The sequence below is a fragment of the Podarcis vaucheri genome (genome assembly GCF_965113315.1).
Source record: "Podarcis vaucheri genome assembly, chromosome: 14".
Lineage (NCBI taxonomy): Eukaryota > Metazoa > Chordata > Lepidosauria > Squamata > Lacertidae > Podarcis > Podarcis vaucheri.
The window spans coordinates 42,717,917-42,738,527 of NC_138752.1; the positions used below are offsets into that span (position 1 = coordinate 42,717,917).

A 20,611-nucleotide genomic window follows, 5' to 3' on the forward strand; every position below is an offset into this window, starting at 1 on the left:
GCCGCACCATGTGTGTTGCAACCTTCCCCCAGCTGGTTGTCTTCCATCTGGCCTGTCGCAGGTGAGCAATGAGGCTCTTTCTGCTTTCCGCTGACCCAGAAGTGCCGGCAACCTTCCTCCCCATTAGGGGGAACGGGCAGACATAAAGAGATAATTGGAGGATTCAGGTTGGCTGTAAAAAGGGACTGAGGGTGATAAATCTTTAGGGCCTGTGGCGTTAAATTCCTCACGCTGTCCCTGATGACTCTTTACTGCGATCTTTTCTCTGGCAAGGCCAGGCATCCGCTGTTCAAGGCGCAAAGACTCAGAGGGAGAGAGAGAGAATTATTCATCTGTTCACCTAAGACAGGAGAGTTGGCAGCTGGGAGCCTGGAGCTGTTACCCGCTGTAGCCTCTTACCCAAACGTACACCCCTCTCTGCTTAACAACCCCGTCAGCTCAGCCAGGGTGGTGTACTGGTTAAAAAAGGTAAAGGGACCCCTGACCATTAGGTCCAGTTGTGGCCGACTCTGGGGTTGCGACGCTCATCTCGCTTTATTGGTCGAGGGAGCCGGCGTACAGCTTCCGGGTCATGTGGCCAGAATGACTAAGCCGCTTCTGGCAAACCAGAGCAGCGCACGGAAACACCGTTTACCTTCCCGCCAGAGTGGTACCTATTTATCTACTTGCACTTGACATGCTTTCAAACTGCTAGGTTGGTAGGAGCAAGGACCGAACAACGAGAGCTCACTCCGTCACGGGGATTTGAACTGCTGACTTTCTGATCGGCAAGCCCTAGGCTCTGTGGTTTAACCCACAGCGCCACCCGCATCCCTTGGTGTAGTGGTTAGTGTTCTGCAAATATTCAAGCAACTCCCCAGCATGCAACTTCTGGAACCCACCGCCACAAGATGGGATTTATAGTTTGAAAGAGGGGATTAGAACAAATTCATGGGGAATAGGTCTATACATACTCATCATGGTCCTTTTGCACCACACATTTAAAACCGTAACATACCACTTTAAATAGCGGCAGTTTTGCCTTAAAGGATTTTGGGAACTGTAGTTTGACAAGGGCGCTGAGAGTTGTTAGGAGACACACACCCCTCCATTTTTCCCCTCAGAAAGCTACAATTCCCAGCGTGGTTTAACAATCCACCCATCTTCCTAGGGAACATTCCCACATCAATACATTTTATTTTAAAAATGTGTGGCAGGTGTTGCTTAAAAACTATAAAAACAAAGCACATGGTGTTCAGGGGAGAGGAGGGAAAAGGCAGATCAGTTCTTGAAGCCCAGGTCAAAGTGGTGAGTTGTAAGGTGGCAATTCTACCCAGGGCAAGCTCGGTTGCTTTTCCCTTGCTTGAATTGTGGTGGGTTGCTCCTATTTTGGGGGGTTGGTGGATTGGTCCAGACAGAGTGTCCTTTCCCCATGCCTGCTTCTGCATTCTGCAGCTGAGTGCTCTTTCTGACACACAGGGGCAGAGGGAGGAGGAACTTCCTGAAGCTGCTCTTCTATTGGCCAATGGATGGATGGGCCCAGGCTGGTCTAATAATAATAATAATAATAATAATAATAATAATAATAATAATAATAATGTATTTATACCCCGCTCATCTGGCTGGGTTTCTCCAGCCACTCTTCAAACAGAATATTAAAATACAATAACCTATTAAACATTAAAAGCTTCCCTAAACAGGGCTGCCTTCAGATGTCTTCTAAAAGTCTGGTAGTTGTTTTTCTCTTTGACATCTGATTGGAGGGCGTTCCACAGGGCGGGTGCCACTACCGAGAAGGCCCTCTGCCTGGTTCCCTGTAACTTGGCTTCTCACAGCGAGGGAACGTCCAGAAGGCCCTCAGCACTGGACCTCAGTGTCCAGGCAGAATGATGGGGGTGGAGATGCTCCTTCAGGTATACTGGACCGAGGCCATTTAGGGCTTTTGCACAGGTGGCAGATTGATGTTGAACCAACCAATAGTAAGGGAGAAAAGGAAGAGGCGAGGAGACAGGCTGCCAGTGCTTGCTAGGAAACTTTGCACAATTGCATCAATGCAAACTTCTCTCTTGTGTAGCCAGAGAAAACGTACTGGGCGGTTACTACAGCACGAAGCTGTAGCAGCACTAATCACTTTCTAGGCACAGAAGGTGGGACATGAAGGGGGGCGGGAGTCAGCAATTATGGCCTGTGCTGAGTGCATAGAACTGGAACAAGGATTTCCTACTGACTCCTGCAATTTTGTTTGCTCTCTTATCACAGCGTTCCTCAAATTTCTGATAACTTGAAAGCAAGTTGAGGTAGGAGTCAAGACTCACACTCACTTTTAGAATGCGTCATTCTTTTCCACGCTCTCCCAGCAGCTCCTGACAAGAGGATTGTCTTGGAGCATCAGCAGAGAAGCAACAGGCATCCTCCTGTGAGAGAGAGTCAATCTGCTATTCATCAGGAGAATGGTGAATGATCTGATACAGAGGAATTGCCTACCCCACAGCCGAGGCTGATGAGAAGGGAGGCAACATCTAGAACAGTAGCTCATGCAGTGGGGCAACGGGTACCCTCCTCCACCATCGATGGTGTTTCTGGCTCACTGGAGCCCTTTAATGAATTTATTTCTCATGGCATAGCTTGGGATCGCCTGCTCTACCAGCTTGCTATTCCTCATAATAGATACCTTCATGGTCTTTACTCCAACGCTGCCCGGAGCTGGCATTAAACTACTTTTTATCCCTTCTTTCTGGCCTTTTCAATTACTTTGTGTTTGCTTGATCTGCTACCAGAATATACCCTGCGGTTCCCCTGTTTTAGCCTCTGCTAAACCCTTCAGTCCGCGTCCTCTCTGGTGACAAAAAGTATGTGGAATTGGCTAAAACGGGGAAATTCCTGTTCTCACAATACTTGGAAAGAATGAAAAATCTTTTCTGCTTCTTCTCCTCCTCCTCCTCTTTTTTCTTCAGAAAGTGAAAAGAAATAACAGAAGAGCACATCCAGTACTTTACGAATGTTTGCGGTGGCTTTGCCCAGAGGGTTCCCTAAAGGGACAGGATGAGGAATGGTCGCAGTCTCTCTTTGATCTGGCTGCGGCTTTTTGAAACATGTCCACAACCCGACCCCACGGTCCAGTGAGAGAAAACACATGCATTGGAAGGAAAATTGAGAACCCAGTACACATCGTCCATTTAAAGCGCAGTTAATTCATATGTCCCCCCCCCCACCCCCCAAAAAAAGAATCATGGGAACTGTAGTTTGTTAAGGGTGTTGGGAATTGTAGTTCTGTGGGCGGTAAACAACAGTTGCTAGGAATCTTGCACGGAAGCCATGTGCTCAGAAATGGCTGGTTCCAGTCAAAGCAGACAATACAGGGCTAGAAGTGAGTGAAAGGCAGCTTCTTCTCTTCCCAGCTGAAAGGCTGAATTATGCACAGACAAAATATTCCCCGTGGAAGCTGGCCAGGGCGGTGGCGGCTGCACAGCAAAGCAAATTTTCTCACCTTGGGGGTGTGCTCAACCGCAGGCCCTGCTGAACTTCCTCATCCACAGCATCAATCTGGGAAGACCACCTGCTGCTCCATGTAGACATTTTGGTCTTTTGCTGCCAAAGCAAGTGTGGTGGCAGCAGGGTTTTCTCTCCATCTCTCTCTCTCTCTCTCTCTCTCTCTCTCTCTCTCTCTCTCTCTCTGTCATCAACTAGTGTGCACTCCAAAAAGGACCCAAAAGAGTCTGAAGCAGAGACCAGAGGAACATCCTGCACTGCCGAATCCAGGGCGCCCCAAACGCCGTAATTTATGCCATTATAAAGTGGCCTCTTAGGGAAAGTATTACTGTATTGTATTGTAGTCAATGTTATCCCTACTCAAAGTAAACATTGAAATTAATGGCCATGGGCATGTTAGGTCCAGTAATTTCAATGGGTCTACTCTGAGTATAATGGGAGTTTGTTGTTGTTTAGTTGTGTCCGACTCTTCGTGACCCCATGGACCAGAGCACGCCAGGCACTCCTGTCTTCCACTGCCTCCTGCAGTTTGGTCAAACTCATGCTGGTAGCTTCGAGAACACTGTCCAACCACCTCATCCTCTGTCGTCCCCTTCTCCTTGTGCCCTCCATCTTTCCCAACATCAGGGTCTTTTTCAGGGAGTCTTCTCTTCTCATGAGGTGGCCAAAGTATTGGAGCCTCAGCTTCAGGATCTGTCCTTCCAGTGAGCACTCGGGGCTGATTTCCTTAAGAATGGAGAGGTTCGATCTTCTTGCAGTCCATGGGACTCTCAAGAGTCTCCTCCAGCACCACAATTCAAAAGCATCAATTCTTTGGCGATCTAACTAATGGGAGTTAGAGACAACCATAATCAATAACACTATGAACCTCACTTGGTTGAGCTTGGGCCAGTCACTGCCTCTCACAAGGTTGTTGAGAGGATAAAAAAAAAAGGGGGGGAGAAGAACCACCTAGAGCTCCTTGGAGGAAAGTGTATATTGTTATGAGTTTGTGGGTACCAGACCCCTATAATCCTTTTAAGTGTTAAAAGTTAAATAAGCCAGGCTAGCTTCCTGGGTGATGGGCCATTAAGATAACAAAGGAAAGGGGATTCTGTGCCAGATAAAAATGGGTGGGGCCCCTCTTAGATACTTGGAAGGACAAAGCCAGAGTTTGAGAGCAGGAGTTTGCTGTGATGTGACCTGGAGAAAAAACCTCCATGATGGAAAGGCAGAGAGAGAGAGAGAGAGAGAGAGAGAGAGAGAGAGAGAGACTGAGCACCATGGATGATTTATGCCTGAATCCAGGGCTATGGCTATTGGAGAAACCAGCCACTTCTGGGATGTTAATGCTGGGAGCCCCTCCACTGTAGGCTCAGGTGGTATATACAGTGGTACCTCAGTTTAAGAACAGTCCGGTTTAAGAAAGATTTGGTTTACAAACTCTGCAAAACCGGAAATAGTGTCTTGGTTTGAGAACTTTACCTTGGTCTAAGAACGGAATCCAAACGGTGGAAGGGCACCAGCGGTGGGAGGCCTCATTAGGGAAAGCGCACCTTGGTTTAAGAATGGTTTTGGTTTAAGAATGGACTTCCGGAACAGATTAAGTTCATAAACCAAGGTACCACTGTATGTGAAAATAAGCCATATATCCTAAAGACACCACATTCTCCACTGTGCCTCATTCCCAAAAGGAAAATCGAACCCTAGCTGAACACCTGGAACTCCTGGAATCTTGCACCTCTCAGAGTTTAGGGGTGGCATGCAACAATATAAATGCAACAAATAAATAAGCCTATTACTGTTATTATTTTGCATTAGCATCTCAAGGTACAAAACTCTCTGCAGCCCGTAATTTTGAAGTAAATGTGATTTACAGCCAATTCTTTCCCCCTTTTTCTTTTGCGTTGCAAAAGAGAAAAGCATTATAAAACATGACACCACAAAGCGAAATGTTATCTGGGTGACACTTCAACAGAACTGCGTGTGCTTTGTGACTGCCGCCCCCATCCATTCTGTACCATGGAAACCCAAAATCTACACTCTGAATTAAGGTATACAAATACGAACCCTTGCCAACTTTGCATAATTTATTCTGCTAGCTACAGGGAGGGACAAGGTGCATGTAAAACCTTGCATCCTGGAAATTAGGAATTCTTTCCTGAGCATCTCTCTGGCTCCTCGGATTTCATCAGACGTTTGAGGTTCTCTCTGTAGTCATGAGGGCTAGAAACCTCCCCAATACTTCTTTAAATTGAAAACTGGGATTAAAAAAGCAAAGTTGGTTTTAGCTGCGTCCACTCTTTCTTTTACATGTTATTTTAATAGAAACCACCACTTTCCCCCTGCAACTACCACCTTCTTGTTTTGTTTCCAGCAAAATTCATTTATAGATAAGCCCCTGCCAATGAACTAGTCTGGGGGAAGAATCATTGTTCCATGAGATTCCTATTATGAAAATGGTCAAGGTCTTGTTTGAAGGAGTGCCTGTTGTTGTTATTGCTATGACAACCCTAATCATAATTTTTTTGGGAGGGGGGACGGGACCATTTAACCCTGGAGAACTATTGCAGTTGGTCAGACATCTTAAACATTAATCATTTTTTTTGCTGGCTGGGTGATGTCATCTGTTTCCTTTTGGTGGGAGAGAAAGGTGATAACTGCCCGTCTGTCTGGCAATGTTCCATCAATGCGTTCCTCTTCCACCAGCAAGAGTTATCGAACTTAATTGATACAGACGGCAAAACTTCATATGGGAACGCAGGAAGCAGCCTTGGTACTGGGTCAAATAAGTTATACTCAGAGTAGACCTGCTGAAATCAATTGGCTGAACTTAGTCATGTTCATCAGTTTCAGTGCTCAGACTCTTGTTTCTCTACCTGGAGATGCCAGCCAGGGATTGAAATTGGGACCCTCTGCACACAAACCAGATACTCTGCCACTGACCCAGGACCCTCCCCCCCCCCCAGAATACCACATTTCCTAAAAATGCTTCTCATTATGTGCCAGAGGCCAAAGCTTCAGTGCCCTGATGCTCTTCTTTGCACCTCTTTCTCTCTCCCGTAACTACCGTATTTTTTGCACCATAACACTCACTTTTTTCCTCCTAGAAAGTAAGGGGAAATGTCTGTGCGTGTTATGGAGCGAATGCCTGCGGGTGGCGGGGGGGGGGAATCTGCTGCAGTCGTGAGCAGAGGATCCCCTTCCTTCCCTCCTCCGTGGCTCGCTTTGAAACAGCAAAGCGGGAGAAGAGCCGCTGAGTGGGGAGGAGAGAGGGACAGAGAGCCTGCTTGCTTTAAAGGAGCAAAGCGGGAGAGGGGAGCAAAGCGGGAGAGGAGAGGAGACGAGTGTAAGTGGCTCCTGTTCAGTTGGCTCCTTTAAAGCAAGCAGGCTCTCTGTCCCTCTTTCCTCCCCACTCAGCTCGCTAAATAGCATTATTAGCAGCATCCTTCTCCACACACCCCATGCGTGCTCCTTGTCCCTTGAGTGCTTTTCCTTCCCTCCCCACTTAAAGCGTGGTTACAAAGCATGTATCCACATGGATCCTCAGGATTTTTGCACTGGGTCACCCCAAATTCACCATCAGATCACATAGCATGTCCATGGCTACATCTTGCACCAAAACAATCACGCACCCACTGTTGCCTGGGGTCGCAGTGGTGCAAAAACGTGGTTACAAAACATGGATCCACATGGATTCTCAGGATTTTTGCATTGGGCTACTCCAAACTCACTGTCAGATCACATGTCTGTGGCCACAGCATGAACCACAAAAATCATACATCCACTGTTTCGTTTAGAATATTTTTTTTTCTTGTTTTCCTCCTCTAAAAACTATGTGCGTGTTATGGTCTGGTGCGTGTTATAGAGCGAAAAATACGGTAGTTAAAAAGCCCATTTCCTCAATTTATGCAGGGTGCAGATTTTTGCTCTTAGGATCACAGAATTGTAGAGTTGGAAGAGACCCTGAGGGTCATCTAGTCCAACCCCCTGCAATGCAGGAATGTGCAGCTGTCCCATAGGGGGATCGAACCTGTGACCTTGGGGTCGTCAACACCATGCTCTAACCAACTGAGCTAAGCTGCATTCTTATTTTATTTTTTTAGCAAGGTACAGCCCTCCCCATATGCTTTCTGCTCATTTACTAATTTTTATATTGTGATTTTATGCTCTGTGATCTACAGGTATAGGGCGGCATACAAATTTAATTAATAAAGTGATAGATAAATAAATAAATAAATAAATTGATGATGATATCACAGTTTTGCCAGGTAGCTCAAGGCCAGCAGCTGTGGTATATTCAGAGGGCCACACACTGAGGCACTGACCAGCCCAGACCTTGGCCACATTCACACCATATATTTAGAATTCTACTACAGTGGTACCTCGGGTTAAGTACTTAATTCGTTCTGGAGGTCCGTTCTTAACCTGAAACTGTTCTTAACCTGAAGCACCACTTTAGCTAATGGGGCCTCCCGCTACCACCGTACCGTTGCTGCACGATTTCTGTTCTCAACCTGAAGCAAAGTTCTTAACCCGAGGTACTATTTCTGGGTTAGCGGAGTCTATAACCTGAAGCATACGTAACATGAAGCGTACATAACCCAAGGCACTACTGTATAGGGAAGGATTTTTTTTAAAAGTTTAATGTTTTATTATGTTTTTATATATGTTGGAAGCTGCCCAGAGTGGCTGGGGCAACCCAGTAAGATGTGTGGTGGTGTAAAAAATAAACTTATCGTTATGGGATGGGACGCCCCTATTTCCATCGGAGAAATGTTGGAGGGTGTGGAATGCGTTGGGTGAATGCGGCCCTGCTGAGCTTCATCAAACTTCAGATCGTGGCCCGGAAACTCAAGGATTTCGCTGTCAAAATTGCAAGAGGCAACAGCTCTCTGCAAGGCCTTCTCCCATCCCAAACGCAAAATCCCTCTTGGAAACACTTGGAGGCTGGCGACTTGTCCTTTTAAGACCCGAGGCTTCAGCATCCTCCTTGCTTCTTCCCCAAGACCACCCTGTAAGGCTGGATGACATCATGGGGCACTTGAAAAGACCACTTGTGTTTTGGTGGGAATTTGCAAAGTGGCCCATTAAAAGCACACTTTTTTTTTAAAGGGGGGAGGGAGGGAGTGCAAGGGAGAACATGTCTAAGCACTGCAAGCTTTCAAACTGGCGAGCCCCATTTGAGAACTCCCCCCCCCCGCCTTCTCCTAACATACTGGTGTAAAGCTGCTGTAGATGAAAGCTCTGGGTTGTGCATTTTACAGTCAATTGTCTCGCCCAAAGGCTAGTTATCACTCCCCGGTTGTGTTATTGCAGTTAATCCAGTTAAATGCCTTTGGGATTGTCAGACCCGCAGCTGAATTCCTTGCTCCTTCTATTAACATGCTTTGTTTAGAAAGAGAAAAGGCCTGTTGTTTAAAAAACCCACTGGGAGCTCAGCGAGACGGCGGCGTGGGTGGGGAGGGTACATAGCTGCGGTGCTTAATTTCTACAGTAAAAGAGAGGTGCCGGGACTTATGTCCGCCTGGCCCGAGATGCTCTTTGGCCTCCCCAGGATTACCGTTCTGTATGTATTCATGCAGTGCTTAAAGGCTTGAAGTCACTTCCACGTAGGTTAAACCACAGAGCCTAGGACTTGCCGATCAGAAGGTCGGCGGTTCGAATCCCCGCGACGGGGTGAGCTCCCGTTGCTCGGTCCCTGCTCCTGCCAACCTAGCAGTTCGAAAGCACATCAAAAGTGCAAGTAGATAAATAGGTACCCCTCCGGTGGGAAGGTAAACGGCGTTTCCGTGCGCTGCTCTGGTTCGCCAGAAGCGGCTTAGTCATGCTGGCCACATGACCCGGAAGCTGTATGCTGGCTCCCTCGGCCAATAAAGCGAGATGGTCAGGGGTCCCTTTACCTTTATAGTACCGTGGTACCTCGGGTTATATATGCTTCAGGTTACAGACGCTTCAGGTTACAGACTCCGCTAACCCAGAAATAGTATCTCAGGTTAAGAACTTCAGGATGAGAACAGAAATTGTGCGGCGGTGGCAGGAGGCGCCATTAGCTAAAGTGGTGCTTCAGGTTAAGAACAGTTTCAGGTTAAGAACGGACCTCCGGAACGAATTAAGTACGTAACCAGAGGTACCACTGCATATTGCAGTTGGGCAGTGAGGACTGAGAAAGGAGCTTGCTAAGGACACACACTAAGTTCGGTTCTGAGGTGAGATGTACAATGTCATCCCATGCGCACTTTCCATTGAACTTAGTGGGAATTACTTCCAAATGAACATGCGTAATGCACTGTACTTTTAACCAGAGATGCTCCCAGTGCAGTTCTTTTAACCATTTTGGTGTAGCTGCTCCTTAGAAACCACCCTTCCCTCGCAAACCGGTTTTCATTAAACACTCCCCAACAAGTCTCTAGTCCTCAAGCCTGTGGAGAAACTGGCTGAAACGTGTGTGATAAATGTGGGATGTAATCCACTGGGAGCACTCAAATAGAACATTCCTTGTTTTCCTAGAGTGGACATGCAACAGGATGTTTGGTCCAGCCAATCAAACACTTCCTGTTTCCTCCTTGGCTGGAGCATCCTTCCTTTTGCATGTGACTACTGTCCAGGTAACAAAAGGACAAGGCACACAGCATTTCCCACCTCTCTTTGACTTCCTCCGTTGTTGGAGCAGCTTTTAGACACTGGGATTATCTGCATATGGGATAGCTCCACATGTATATACTTTGTAACTATGGTAAGTCTGCCTTCAGGGATCCAACTGTGAACTGAATGTGAGTAAACTACTTTTATATACTTTACACAAGATTGTGGCATGGTTATTCTTTTAAGAGGGATATAAGGGAACGTACCAGGAACCTACTAGTGAGAGGCTTACACAAGCAACCAGCTACCCACTCTGCATTTAAAAGGGGAATGTGAAACTCTGCTAAGTAAAGGAACTTGCTAGTGCAGGTTAGGAAGGATATTAATAAATAATATATCCTCTCCTGCATCCCTGGATTTTCCCACAATAAATAGCAAAATCTCAGGAGATCAGGAAGGGAGTGGGAAGCAGAGAGCAGGACTATCACTGATTCAGACTTTCTTGCTGTCCATGAACTTAGCAGATGCAGCAGGAGAAAGGATGTTCAATCAAGCAAATGTATGAGACGCTGCCTGGCTTGCGTTGCATAATTGATGCCGACTGCAGAATCCAGCTTTTCTCAGCTGCTCTGCAGGGTCATGTTGTGCAGAGATCTTACCCCACCCCGACACCCGAGATTGACACATGCCAAACGTATACGTTACCATCAAGCTATTTATATCGCCCTATGCAATCTTTGCTCTGGACCTAAAGACTTTGCCTGTGCATTCACATTTGACATTTCGTGATCTGAAATCCAGGCGAATACCACATATTGAAAAATGCACGGACTTTTGGGGAATCCAGAGTCGGGGTGGGGAATGTGTGTGTTGCCTCGATGGAAAAGCAGAGCAAAATACCAGATGACAACAGCATACCATTAAAGATCAGGGTTGCAAATCTGCACTGATTAATCTGTTAGGTCAGGCTTGTATTTTAAGGTTTTCAGTGCTGGGCTGGTTGCCATAGGAGACCAAGAATGCTATGCTGGCAACTAAGTGCAATAATAATAATAATAATAATAATAATAATAATAATAATAATAAAAACGCCCAGCCACTCTGGGCGTCTTCCAGCAAAATATAAAAATACAATAAAACCTCAAACATTAAAAACTGACCTTCAAATGTCTTCTAAAAGTCAAATACTTGTTTATCTCCTTGACATCTGATGGGAGGGCGTTCCACAGGGCGGGCGCCACTACCGAGAAGGCCCTCTGCCTGGTTCCCTGTAGCTTCAGGTCCCGCAGTGAGGGAACTGCCAGAAGGCCCTCGGGGCCGGATCTTAGTGTCCACGCTGAATGATGGGGGTGGAGACACATGATGAAATGCAGGAGAAGCTTCCCATCCTTCTCACACTGTGGTGCAAAAGTGTGCACTTTATTTTTTTGCCCTTTCTCCTTGCCTTGCCCTCACTCTGGACACTTTGAGTACGTGAGTAAATGTAGTAATTTCTAATGTGGCTATTGCGGTAAAATGGTTTCTCTGGTGGTGTGGGCTTTCCGATATAGTTCCTCACTGGGGGCACAAGGTACCCTCGGGACAACACTGCCCTTCATTTGTTGGAGGGCTGTGGCTGAGTGGAAGAGCAACTGCTTTGCATGCAGAAGGTCCCAGGTTCAATCCCCAGCGTCTCCACACAGTGTGGGTGCTGGAGAGAACTGCTGCTGGTCCGTTTAGACCATGGGTAGGCAAACTAAGGCCCAGAGGCTGGATCCAGCCCAATCGCCATCTAAATCTGGCCCGCGGCTGGTCCGGGAATCAGCGTGTTTTTACATGAGTAGAATGTGTCCTTTTTATTTAAAATGCATTTCTGGGTTATTTGTGGGGCATAGGAATTTGTTCATCCCCCCCCCAAATAGTCTGACCCCCCACAAGATCTGAGGGACAGTGGACCTGCCCACTGCTGAAAAAGTCTGCTGACCCCTGGTGAAGCTAGATGGACCAGTGCTTTGACTCAGGCAGGGTAAGGCAGCTTTCCGTGTCCCCCACGCAGGAGGTAATCTTCTAAGATGGTGCCTTCTGCTCCAACATGTACAGTGGTACCTCGGGTTACATACGCTTCAGGTTACAGACTCCGCTAACCCAGAAATAGTACCTCGGGTTAAGAACTTTGCTTCAGGATGAGAACAGAAATCAGGCAGCGGGAGCGGGAGGCCCCATTAGCTAAAGTGGTGCTTCAGGTTAAGAACAGTTTCAGGTTAAGAACGGACCTCCGGAACAAATTAAGTACTTAACCTGAGGTACCACTGTATTTGGAACATTTTTTCTCCAAGCAGGCACCCCCTTCCAAAACACTTCATCATATATTATGCAGATTTACAGCTCAATCCTATACTGTACATGTTTAATTGGAACACAGGGCGATGCCCAAGCAACTCATTCCATCATTGCAAGGATTTCTGCTTGCGCAATGGAACTCCCCTCTCTTCTTCCCCTGTGTGCCCCCTAAATATTTTCCCCAACCCTCCAGAGAATAGGGGAGGGTGCAAGGTGTGTACAAGCGAGAATTCCCCCATGAAAGTGGAAATCTTTGTAGTGATGGACTATGTTAGTTGGATACCAACCCAAGACCCACTATATTCAGCAAAGAAATCATTTAGTCAGATTTAAACTGATTAAAAATCATTGGATTTTATTAATCAGCCATTTAAAAAAAAAAAAACAGGTAATATAGCGTTACTAACAATAACATACATGTACCAATTTTCTTTTTTTTATAATCTTTATTGGTTTTTCAGTTACATACTCCACATACACGTATTGTATTGCATTTTACATTTATTCTTGCTCCTAAGAGCTGGCTTCCCTCCTTCCTTCTTCTGGCTTTTTTATATTGCATCTCATTTTTTTGCATTGTCTCCATCCATTTTGTATAGTTCTTCTTCTTCCATATTTGTCCATAGAATATCTATAAACAAATAAATCCTTCTATATATACAATTATTGTTGTCTGTCATTTACAGCTACTATTAGTCACATTATACTTTTTACTTCTTATTGTTTTTATTATCCAATAAATTTCTTTATATTTCACATTATGAGGTTTGTTTCAGTTCTACTGGTTTCACTATTTCACCTTATCTTTCCTATGTACGACATAAATTTTTCCCATTCTTTTTGAAATGTTTCATCGCCCTGTTGTCGAATTTCCCCCGTTAATTTAGCTATTTCAGCGTATTCCATTACCTTCTGTCGCCATTCTTCCACTGTTGGCAATTGCTGTTGTTTCCAAACCTGGGCTAATAATAACCTCACCAATGTTGTTGCATATAAGAACAATTTCTGATCTGTACCAATTTTCATTTCGCAACATGATATATTTATTCATCAGTAACGCCGAAGTGTGAGTTAGCGCTTGTGCATGAGACGGAGGAATCGGAAATGTATATCTCATCCCTGGAAGGAAGCAGGGCATGGAAAGCACCTCTTGCTTCTAGAGAAAGTGAGTAAATGTTAATCTTTAACAGGGTTGCATGGAAGTCAATTGGACAGCTGCACCAGTTCGGTTGCGTAAACTCCAACTGGGTTCTTGGCTTCCAGAAGGCCAAGGAGGGGCTGAATCAATAGGAGATGGGTTTAATGTGTAACTCAAAGGCTGTGATGTTGACTTTGAACTTCTCCTGGCCCTGCCTCAAATATACCCAGGAAGACAGAAACCCAGGCAGCTCTAGCAGTGCCAAGCAAAGTCTCCCTGTCCGCGAAACTCCACCCAACTTCCATGGCCGCAACTTGAGTCAAGAAATGTCAAACAATTCAATCACCTGACTTTATCTCAGCTGTGTCAATGTAATGCTTCTGAATCGGGAAGCGACGTTTCCTTTGTTTCTAGAAGGACATGCACACATGTCTTGAGGCAGGCACTAACTTGAAAGAAGCGTTTGCCCTGTGCATGAGAGGCAGGGTGGAAACTGAAGGGACCCTGGAAAAAGAGAAAACACATCACCCCCAAAAGAGAGGGCAAGAGGGCAGAGATTTGTACAAAATTTGCCAAGTGTGTGTGCATAGAGTAGGGCACATGGTAAAGGTAAACACCTCTTTTAGACTAGTGGTGTCCAAAATTTTTTCAAGGAGGGCCAAATTTGATAAAGTGAAGGGCTGTGGGGGCCGACCAAAGTTGTTGACTTTTTTTAAAAAAGGATTGAAGCACAGCTGTCAACTTTCCCCTTTTTTTAAGTGAAATTCCCTTGTTCCAAATAGGATTCCTTGCAAGAAAAGGGAAAAGTTGACAGCTATGGATTGAAGTAGTTTTTTAATGATTTTACCCCAAAGTTGTTGGGCTTTTTTTAGGGAAATAAACTGCCACAGGGGCCAGATTGCACCCCCAAAACGGACTTTAGATATGCTGGTTTTTCAGACGATATTTCCTGACCTGATAATTTCTGCCTTTTAATGGGATCTTTCACACACCTTTAAGAGGTGTCATTTCCATCTGATTCTTTTTTTTAAATAAATACAAAAAACCTATTTGCAATCTTGTTAATTTAGAAAATCGCAGGAATGTTGCACTGTGTTTTCATGGGAGAAATTTGGGGCGGTATCCTGGCACACAGTACTTTCCCACTGTTTAAAAAGCCACTGTTCCATAATGCAACAGGTGTTGTTGCTGCTGCTGCTGCAGTGCAAAATGGAATGTTTGAAATTGGGACAGAAGCGCGAGGATTATAACCAGGAAAACCAACGCAATAAACCCCAGGTCTGAATGCAGCCATAAAATGGCACTTGCTGTCTCCTGTGTGCATAAACACCTGTGTTAAAAATGCAAAGCAGGAATCTATTTTGGTGCTGAGCGGTATATAAAATATTATTATTATTATTATTAGGAGAGGGGAATCATCTGCTTGCTTAATCCAAGCATTGACTGTAAACTTTCTATCCAATTACTCTGAGGAGTAATTCAATAGTAGTCATTAAGTCTCATCCATAGTCTGGAAATGGCTGCTTTCTTTGGGCTTTTCACCTGTTGTTGGACTGTTGGTTGGTTGGGGACCATTTGACTGTTTTATGGAAGGGAGGTTGGACTGGATGGAGTGATCAGGAAGCTACAACGAGAACGAGATGGTTATAAGAGCACCACGGTGCCTGAATTCCTGATTTGCATTACAGTATTACATGTGAGGCTCTTCTTTTTAAAGATACATATTTTCATGGTGTCGTATTCTGATGTTGTATCTTCATGCATTTTTAAAATATGATTCGCTTTAGTTTTTTCCTTTATTTTATGTACATTGTTTTGAGAGGTGGATTGTTTAATTACATTACATAAAATGAGGTTTTTTATATTATGATTGCTTTATTCATTTGTTGCATTTATATACCACTTTTTCCTCCAGGGAGGCTAGGCCAAGATGATGACTTGCTGAAGGTCACCAAGCGGGGATTTGAATCCTGGTTTTCCAAGTCCTACCTAATCTGACAGCAGTAGCTGCATTGGATATGGAATCTGTATTTTTACATCTTTTTTATTGAGATATGTAAACCATACACACACACACACACACACACACACACACACACACACATCTCCAAGTTAATAATAATAATAAATTATTTATACCCCGCCCTTCCCAGTTTAAAAACCGGGCTCAGGGCGGCTAACAGCAAATATAAAACATTGATTCGAATGCGACTTAAAAACAGCACAAAACAGCATAAAATACACTATAAAATGCAGCATCAATATCAATAAAATTCAAAAATTCAGAGGTCATGGGGGGGGAGGGTTTCTTCATAGAAGAGGAAAGGGGAAAAAGGAATAGAGGATCAGGCTAGTTCAGATTGAAGGCCAGGCGGAATAGCTCTCTTACAGGCCCTGCAGAAGGAGACCAATAGATACAACTACTAAGCCAAGTCTATGCATGGCTTGACCCATACTTTTCTCCCCCATTTATTAACTGATATTTTATTGGGGGAAAATCAAATATAAAGCAGTAAAGCGACATAAAAGTAAGAAAAAGGGGGAAAGGACAAAACGCAGAACTGTGTAAAGCCAGGGAGGGGGGAAGGAAACATTATATGAATATATACAAAAAATACCCTAACCCATACATTCTTTCGTAAATTCGATATCATTATCCTAATACTAATAGGAATATTAACAGTCTACTAAGTTTTGTATAAATTCATTCCCAATATTGTCGTATTTATCCGAGCAGAGTCTATGTTTGTAAGCAGTCCACTTGTAGGTTGCAAGTGTTATCGTATTATCAAAACAATGGGCTTGGCCCATACTTTGCCACTGGGGAGCAGGACAGAACAGGCCTTAACCCCAAACCGTGTCCTTGATACCAAGAAGGGTTTATAAAAAAAGTGGTTATGTACACAACCATACAATTAAAGCACCCACTCCCAGTAACTGGGGAACTGTAGCTTATCCCTCACAGAGCCAAAGTTCCCAGCACCCTTTGCAAACTACAGTTCCCGGGATTCTGACAACGGGGTGGGAAGAATGGGCTTTCAATGGATGGGGTGTACATTGCAACCAGGACAATTCTGTGAATCGGATGACTTTTTGGTCCCCGAGGCTAAAACTCCAGCTGCCAGCCCAAGGGGGAGAGCCGCCATCTTTTCCTTCCCCTCAGGCAGCAAAATGGGCCCAAAGGGAGCCATTTGTAAGACTGTCAGCACCAAGCTGGCGAACGCTGCAGGAAAGCAAAACAAGTCACCCCATCCGAGGCATAGCTGGATAGCTCTGTCGGTAAAGCATGAGATTCTTAATCTCAGGGTCGTGGGTTCGAGCTGCATGTCGGGCAAAAGATCCCTGCATCGCAGGGGGGTTGGACTGGATGACCCTCAGGGTCCCTTTATACAGTTCTCTGATTCTTAGCTAGGCCTGGGGACACCAGGGCTCAAATCCTCACCCAAGCTCGCCGGGTGAACTTGGGCCAGTCGCAGACTCTCAGCCCGACTTACCTCACAGGGTTGTTGTGAGGATAAAAACAGAGTGGGGGGGCATGTTTACCACATTGAGCGCCTTGGGAGAAAGGCAGACTATGAATGTGTCATAATAATGATAATGATGCAAACTTCTGACTTGGTGAGACCAACGTGGAAATAGGATCTTTACAGGCTGAACTCCTCCTCTCCGTTTATCTGACAGTAAGTCCCATTGAACTCAGTGGGATAGACACGTGTAAGGTCTGTGCTGTTTTGCAGTCAAGGCTAAAATGAGGAGATCAACCCTTTCCTCTCCTTTGCAGCTAAAAGCAACTCAAGTACGTTTGAGTATATAATTATATGTATTGTAAGTGTGTGTGTGTATGTATATATGTATGTATATGTGTGTATACACACACACACATATATATATAGTATATATATATACAGTATATATATACATATATACAGTGTATATCTATCTATCTATCTATCTATCTATCTATCTATCATCTATCTATCTATCTATCTATCTATCTGTATCTATTTCTATGAATGCTCCCATACAATCCTCGCCCCTGAACCCGGCTGCTGGGAGGGAGAGGGCGTGCTTTTGCTTAATCATGGCGATTCCCTTTCGCCTTATAAATAAAGTACAAGGTGGATTCCTTAAGGTTACAACGGGGGATCTGCGCAGAAGCCTCGTCGGCTGTTGATCCCTCCTTCCCCCTCTCTCCTTCCCTCCCTCCTCCCTCCCCAGTGCCGCAGAGAAACCCGGGGCGAGGTGACAAGGCGGCGCTGGAGGCGGCGGCGGCGGCAAGAGGAGAAACAGGGACCCCCCCCCCCCCAGACCATTGATATAAAGCAATGCCGGAGAGTTGCGGGGCGCTTGCCAGAAGATCGCCCTCTTCCCGCCCAGCCCTCGGGCTCCGATCTCCAATCCCTTTGCTCCTTCCACCTCCGCCTCTTTTATTTTTATATATATTTGGGGGTGGGGGGCGCGAGGTGGCGCGGCGTGGTGCAGCTCGGCACTGGCAGTGCGGTACGCCGGGCGCCCTAGACTCCCCCTCTCGGCTCGGAAGCGGCAGACCTACACGAGTCTAGGGCCGCCTGCCGGGAGCCGACCACGGTGTAGGGCGGAGGGTTGTGGGGGGGGGGAGGAGGAGCTGTGCCTGGGCAGGGACACAGGGAGGGGACCCCGCACCGCGCCGCCTGGGGAACATTTTGGAGACTCCAAAAAGGGACGCCGGAGTCCGTGCGCCCTCATGTCTCCGCCTGATTAACCTTGCTGGATTTTTTGCATTTTAAATTAAAAACCACAGTGACTTTTTGTTGTTGTTGCAAATAATCCGTGCCCAAAGTGGCTCCGTTTCCTCTAGCAAATCTTCCGGTCCTTTTAATATTTTGGTCTCTCCCCCCCTCCTCTCCCCCTGAAAAAGCAAACGAGCAAGAAGATTCCTGTTTCCCTCGCGGAAGAAGGGTGCACACTTGCAGAAAGGACGTTGATCCTTTATTATTTCTTTTCCCCCACCCCTCCTCCCGCTCCAACAGAAGTACAGTAGTATATACATGTGAATCTAATATTATCAAAGGGGCGTGGATGCGCCTTGCAGAGAAGGGTGCATTTGCAAAAGATCAGCTAGCGATCTTTCCCCTCTCTCCTTTTCCCATCTCGCTGCGGGGTGGGTGGGTATTTAGAAAGCAGGTTGGGGTGAGCGGTGGGGGGGGGGTGGAGAGAGAGGAAGAGCGATTGAGAAGGAGGGACTGGTAACTCTCCGCATGTCTGGAAGGGGGCGAGCTGTCTCCAGACACAGGTGATGGGCGTTTCGGCGGCCTGCTAGGGTTTCACTTCGCTGCGATCTAAGCAAATATGCAGAAGTACCGGCTGGTTTAGTCCTGCGAAAGCCAAGGGAGGCAACGCGCAGGAGAAGCGAGCGAGCGAGAGGAGCGAGAGCGATCAGCTGCAAAGCCCCCTTTTCCCCCACCACCACCACCCGCGTTTTTTATTTTTTTATCTTTTGGAGAGCGAAGCGGGGTGGGGTGGTGGGGAGAAACCAAGAACCGCCACCCCCTTGCAAGCCTCTTCTTCCTTCCTTCTCCCCGTGGCGCCTCTACCCGAGGAGAGAAACCCCGCGCGCAAAAGGAGACCCCGATCGATCCTCTGTGAAATCAATAAATCCAAAGAGAGCCGCCCCCCCCATCCTCCCCGCCGCCACCCCGATCAGCGCCCAAGCCGGAGAGAACTCCACACCGGTGTGGCGATCCCTCTGAGGGATGGTTGTTATTTTCCCAGCCCAGGGAGGCGGGCTGGTGCTCCTCCTTCGCAGCCCCGTTGAATTGTATTCCTGGCTACAGTGCATGAGACCGCGATGAGGACCTGGGCAGGATTTTGGCTCATAGGCTTGTTCTACCTGGCCCTCGTGCTGGCGGAGGTAGGTGCTTCGCCGTTGGAAATCGGGTTGGGGTTTTTTTTTGGGGGGGGGGAGATCCGGGCGGCGGCAGTAGCAGGCTTAACATCCCTGTCTTTATTTTTCTTATGCCTCAACTATTTCTGTAGTTTTGCATGACAAGTGTAATTCTTCCTTCTTCCCCTTCTTAATGTTTTGGATGAGAGGCTGATCTCTCCAATCTCTCCCCCCCCCCCCCGCAAGCCCAAGTCGGAAGACCTACTATGTTTGCAATACCATGGATGGCTTTAGCTTCGCCCTGGATGAAGGAGGGAGGAGAAAAGGAGAGAGAGAGAGAGACTCGCTTCTAAAATCTTGCAAAAAGATCAAGTAGTGAGGGAGTGGTGGTAGTGGAGAGCCGCTCGTCACGTTAAGATGCATGGCTGCGATCCGAATTAAGATCGTGCAGCGCGCTGGTTTCCCCGGGGCTGGCATGGAGGCGGGGGGTTGCACTGCTTGCTGTGTGTGCCCTTACACGCGTGTAAAACGTGCGAGCGTTCGAACGCGCGTTGCAAGTCCCCTGGAACGGTTTGCAAAGGGCGCCCTGGGTTGGCGCGAGTGCCGCCTGGCGAGCGGGGTGGGGAGGCGAGTTGGGAAGAGGGATTTTAATAGCGCGGTTTCCTGTTAATGAGAAGCTAGCATGAATCTGCTAAAATAGAATAATAATGAAGCAATTAGGCTAGTGGGATTCTAATTGATGTACTAGAGCCTTGCTTTGGCATTCTAGAGGGAGCGGCGCGTTACCTCCATCCACCTTAGGAATTCACTTTATAAGGTCAGAAGAGATAAAATCATAGCGTGTTTACTTGGAAGAGTATCCCACTGAGTTCAGTGGGTCCACCTGCCCTGACCAAAGTAGGTGCACTGTTTAGGATTCCGGCTTTATTTGGGGGAAAAGGACGAGTTCCCTCTAAGCCTGCTTATTGCTCTTTATGGGCATATTTTGGATTTTCACGGGCATAGTTTTGGATTTGATAAAATCTCTCCCTCTCCTCTTCCAATTTTGAGGATTATTACAGGTGGCCATTTCTGGGGGAAAGAGATGTGGGAATTAAATTATTTATAAGGAAGGACATCTCTTTTAAAAGGCACACTGGATTGACCTTGCTTGTAAACACTGTGATGTGTAAAATTATAGCTCCCAAAGCAGTTTTTTTGCAGTCTTCCGACGTGGGAAACCTGTAGGATTGTATTAGTTCTGGATCCATAATCTCCCC

General features: G+C 46.4%; 1 protein-coding gene across 2 annotated transcripts in view; it reads left to right on the forward strand.

The window, feature by feature from the left end:
- The first annotated feature begins 18,662 nt into the window (after positions 1 to 18,662).
- The window catches only part of PDGFA (platelet derived growth factor subunit A), a 67,432-nt gene continuing 65,483 nt past the window's right edge, over positions 18,663 to 20,611 (forward strand). The window contains exon 1 of one of the 2 annotated variants that reach the window (XM_082199937.1): positions 18,663 to 19,379. In XM_082199937.1, the coding sequence (XP_082056063.1) occupies positions 19,317 to 19,379 (63 nt within the window). In that variant the 5' untranslated portion in view covers positions 18,663 to 19,316. The remainder of the gene's footprint in view (positions 19,380 to 20,611) is intronic. The other variant, XM_082199938.1, reaches the window with a different exon arrangement.